Source organism: Musca domestica, unplaced genomic scaffold, assembly GCF_030504385.1.
Source record: "Musca domestica strain aabys unplaced genomic scaffold, Musca_domestica.polishedcontigs.V.1.1 10, whole genome shotgun sequence".
Lineage (NCBI taxonomy): Eukaryota > Metazoa > Arthropoda > Insecta > Diptera > Muscidae > Musca > Musca domestica.
The window spans coordinates 19919173-19924458 of record NW_026712115.1 but is presented as its reverse complement, the minus strand read 5'-3'; the positions used below and the strand labels follow the sequence as shown (position 1 = coordinate 19924458).

General features: G+C 40.3%; 1 protein-coding gene across 1 annotated transcript; it reads left to right on the top strand.

The window, feature by feature from the left end:
* The first annotated feature begins 1272 nt into the window (after positions 1–1272).
* LOC131804455 (uncharacterized) lies at positions 1273–4408 on the top strand. The gene is made up of 2 exons (XM_059127367.1): positions 1273–3385; positions 4138–4408. Exon 1 carries the CDS (start codon positions 2411–2413, stop codon positions 3365–3367), a length of 957 nt encoding a protein of 318 aa, XP_058983350.1. The 5' UTR covers positions 1273–2410; the 3' UTR covers positions 3368–3385; positions 4138–4408.
* The last annotated feature ends 878 nt before the right edge of the window (positions 4409–5286 follow it).

Below are 5286 nucleotides of genomic sequence, written 5' to 3'. Positions count from 1 at the left end.
GGAATTCGATGGAATATCTCAGGCGATTATTTTTCGTTTACACCACCCTCAATGGAAAATAAAAATGTATCTTCAAAACGAGAAGTTTTATCAACGATAGCCAAATTGTTTGACCCATGTGGATGGCTGGCACCGGTAGTTGTCGTAGCTAAGTTAATAATGCAACAAATCTGGCTAGACAAAATTGACTGGGATGATCAATTAAAGCCAATAACACAAATGAACTGGAACAATTTTGTCAAAAATAGCAAAGATATTGAATATCTCAGAGTTCCTCGATGGATTCAATACACGCTAGATGGTTCTGTAGAGATTCATGGATTTTGTGACGCATCAGAAAGCGCATATGGAGCCACTCTTTATATCCGGGTGGAAAATACTGACCATACCACACATACATTCTTGCTAGCAGCAAAGACTCGTGTCGCTCCAATTAAAAAATTATCAATACCCAGACTCGAGTTATGCGGGGCAGTATTACTATCAAAGTTAGCAAAATCCATTGTAAATAGCCTACAGATATCAAAATATTCGACACAATTTTGGACCGATTCTACCATCGTCTTAGCATGGTTAAAAAAGCCTCCTTGTCATTGGAGCACATTTGTTGGAAATAGAGTCTCGGAAATTGCTGATAATGTTGGACAAGAAAATTGGAGGCATGTTGATTCGGAAAATAATCCAGCTGATATTGCGAGCCGTGGATGTTCGCCTGCAGAGCTAAAGACTAGTGATCTCTGGTGGCAGGGACCTCAATGGCTCAGAATGCAAAAAGACCGTTGGCCATCATATGAAATCCCAAATGACACAAATTTGGAAGCCAAAACGGCAAAAGTTATGACTCTTTTCGCTGAAAGAGATGACCCTTTCAAAAATTTCTCCTCTTTATCTAAAGTTTATCGATCATACGCATATGCCCTAAGACTCTGGAAAAATACTGGAGCAAATAGGCAACACCTTCGAACCTCATCAAAAGACCTTACATCAGATGAAATCCAAGATGGAAAACGATCGTGTATAATTCGTACCAAAAAATTCGCATATGCAGACGAATACAACGCACTTATGAAAAAGACTCAAATTTCTCCTTCAAGTCCTCTGTTGACACTCAACCCATTTCTAGACTCAAAGGGTATTATTAGAGCAAATGGCCGATTGGTACAATCGCCAGCCCTTACCTATAGCGAACGTCACCCAATAATATTACCACATGGCGCAAAACTTAGCAAATTATTAGTGGAATTCACTCATAAGGTTACTTTACACGGGGGTAATCAACTAATTACCCGAGTATTAAGGTCAGAATTCTGGATATTTGGACTCAAGTCGCTTATCAAACAAACCATACGAAAATGTCGAATCTGCTTAATTCACAAAAAACAAACCCAAACTCAAATAATGGCTTCGCTACCACCCGAACGCACTTTTCTTTCTCGACCCTTTACAAACACAGGGGTAGATTTTGCAGGACCCTTTAACATTAAAAGTTATTCAGGAAGAGCCTGCTTTATTACAAAAGGCTACGTGTGCCTGTTTGTTTGTTTCGCCACTAAGGCTATACATTTAGAACCCACAAGCGATTTGTCGACATATGCCTTTCTTGCCGCTTTTTCTAGGTTTATTAGTCGGCGAGGTTGTCCGTCTTGTATATTTTCGGACAACGGAACTAACTTTGTGGGAGCGGTTGATCTATTAAAGCGAGATAGATCAGCTTTCATGAAGAATATTCAAAATAGCACAATTCAAAATAATTTCACTCAAAATCTTACTTGGAAATTTATTCCTCCTGGTGCTCCGCACATGGGCGGCTTGTGGGAAGCTGGCGTCAAATCATTTAAAATTCATTTACGAAAAAGTATCCCAAAAATGAATTTCACTTTTGAAGAATTTACAACTATTTTATCAAGAATTGAAGGCTGTTTTAACTCACGACCCTTAAGTCCTGCTAGCGACGACCCAAACGACCTTTCCCCTTTGACACCTGGTCATTTCTTAATAGGAACACCTATTCTTACCCCAGCTGAACCAGACATTTCAGATACAGATTTAAGCTTAGTCAATCGTTGGAAAAGACTCAAAGTTATTTCACAATACTTTTGCAACAGATGGAAATTAGAATATCTTCACGAACTTCACAGAAGAACTAAGTGGAAATATGAAAAGGAGAACATCAAAGAAGGAGATTTAGTTGTCGTAAAAGATGATAGATTGGCTCCGCATGAATGGAAGTTAGGTCGTATCGAAAAAAACGTATCCAGGTAGTGACCAAAATACCAGGGTTGTAGACATACCGACGGCAAGTGGCAACATTAGCAGACCCATTACAAAAATTGTCAAATTGTTTTCCGACTGACTAGTCGGATTCCCACTCAAAAAAGAATTTAGTACTCGCCTTAATTTCTTTTCAGATATGGCCGCTTACTTGCCCAACCAGGACTGCCGTCTGGACGATCGCAACCGTAGCCCAGACTCACCTGCCCGTCCCACAGCAAGAAGCACCAATCGACCCATACGGCCCATCCATCGACCCAGTTCCACATCCCCTGAAAGGCGACAGAGAAGTCGATCCGACGTAAGACCCCGCCAGCGCCAAGACAGACCAAGCTACTGGCAATATTCATGTGGACTCTGCCAAGATGACCATGCCCTCAGTGCCTGTGAGAGGTTCCGCAGACAGACGCCCTTCCAGCGGTATGAGACCGTGGAGCGTCGGGGGTATTGCCGAAATTGCCTGGCGAGAATTCATTTGGCCCCCGACTGCCCGTCTTTAACTGGTTGCCGGAGATGCAACGACCGGCACCATACCCTTTTGCACGGGGCGTCTCAATTGGACGAGGTATCCCTCAACATAGAAGCCGTCACCATCCCAGCCTTCGCATGGGATTTGGTTTTTGTACCGACGGCTATGGTACGCATAACGGCCGAGGGCATGGAGGGTTTTAGTATGCTGCGAGCCATTATAAGCCAATCTGCGACGATGTCTAAGATTTCGTACGCCGCGTTTCGTCGCCTGGGTCTGCAATCGCGGAGCTACAAAGGGGAGCGATTCACAACCTTCACCGTTTCGACCCGCCGCACGAACAGTACTTGGAGTCTGAAGGTAAATGTGGTAATTATCGAAGATCTCCCAAGACGCATTTACTCAGACCCAATACTAGAAGACCCCACAAGATGCTTTACAAATTACGCCCTTGCTGACCCTGATCCCCGAGGAAATAGTCCAATCGATGTGGAACTGGGGGCGGACACGTACTCCGCCATAAGGAAAGATGGGTGTACAGCAGCTGGTATTGGAGATGTCCTGGCCTACAACACTCAACTGGGCTACGTGTTTGCTGGGCCAATCAAGAACATGCCGAGGAACTGAAGACCGAAGATCCTTATGGTATATTAGAAATGAATACTTACACTTGTCATTCGGGGACCAGAAAATGTTCATAATATTGCTATTAATTTGCCCAACACTGTTGTTTGGATATTTACCGGCGGCCGCATAAATGGCATCATAACAAAATGATGTAAATAATGTAAACACTTACACATACACACATACATTTATGCAGCCACCGGTAAATTCCAATGCTGAATTCCAATAAATAAGCATCGTCAACAGCCAAAACAGGTTTGATGTGACGATGCAAATTGGAGAATAATCAGTTCTCATGTAATTACCGTCGCGAAGACAAGTTCCCCCCCCCCCCCCCCCCGTGTGACAAGTGTTAGTGAGCAAAACAAAACCTACTAATCTTGTAATTTTACTCGTCGTATATTAGAAATGAATACTTACACTTGTCATTCGGGGCCCAGAAAATGTTCATAATATTGCTATTAATTTGCCCAACACTGTTGGTTGGATATTTACCGGCGGCCGCATAAATGGCATCATAACAAAATGATGTAAATAATGTAAACACTTACACATACACACATACATTTATGCAGCCACCGGTAAAATCCAATGCTCCAATAAATAAGCATCGTCAACAGCCAAAACAGGTTTGATGTGACGATGCAAATTGGAGAATAATCAGTTCTCATGTAATTACCGTCGCGAAGACAAGTCCCCCCCCCCCCCGTGTGACAAGTGTTAGTGAGCAAAACAAAACCTACTAATCTTGTAATTTTACAAAAAAACAGTGAACATTTAATCATCAACACTACAAAAAAACCAAGAACATTGTTAATATTAAAAAGTGAACAAATAAATTGTGAAACTATATAACTTATATGCTAAAACTTACAAACTAATGCATTAAAACTATTTAATTTAAAACTTAAAATCTATTAAAATAAAACTTACAAATTAGTGAATTAAAACCCAAATATAAATTATACAAAATAATATTACTTAAACTAAATTGCACTACTCCAAAAAATCTAAATAAAAGACTGAACTAAAACTGAAACAAAAAATATATCTTATAATTTAAACAGGCAAAAAAGGTAAGCCTAAAAACAGGTAGCTTTAACAATCTTAACAGTTCAAGGTTCCTGAATTAATCCAATGTTTATCTTACCTGTTTCAATTGTTCCATCAGAGCTATAGTTGCCGTCTCGCTCCGATGAAGGTTGATCTGAATGACCCTAATCATTAATCCTCCAGTAGACGGCCTTGTTAAGAGTCGCTGATTTCTGTTTCGACTCCCTGTTTTGTGTTGCTTGGGGCTCCTCTTTCTCCCCCTAGTTGTCACTTTTGGCTTCCACGTCTAGGCCGATGCTCATTTTATTATTTCTGAATCTGACCGCGTTCGAGACATAGGAAACAATGCCCTTAGTCTTTGTTCTCCTTCTCCTCCCTGTGGAAGACTTCCCATCACTTCACGTCCAAAGACTTGTTTTATCTTCCAAAGACTTCGAGCATACAGGGTTCCAAAGTTCGATTTTACTTTCTTTTGTTATTTTCGTTTCTTTTGTTATTTTATTTTCTATCGTATCCGCCAAATATTAAAATTAGAGGTAAATGACTGGTAAATGACGTGCTTTGTTGATATTCTCCCTCGTTGAAAGTAATTTCTCAGAGAAGAAGTTACAACAACAACTGCTTAATGGTGTAAATAACCAAATAAGAGATGATAATAGTCCAGATGTAAGAGATTGATGATTGAACACGTTGCGTCATACATATTGTAGTTAAATGCAATAAATTTAAGTGGAGATTTTTATGCCAATACCGTTACGTTTGAAATGAACATAACTTCACACACACACACTGCAAGTTTAAATGAGAATTTTAATAATCATTATTACGTTTGTAATTAGGTGATAATATGTAATTCGAGTGTGTAT

Coding starts and splice junctions, on each gene's coding strand:
- LOC131804455 (XM_059127367.1), top strand. CDS start 2,411: ATGGCCGCTTACTTGCCCAACCAGGACTGCCGTCTGGACGATCGCAAC.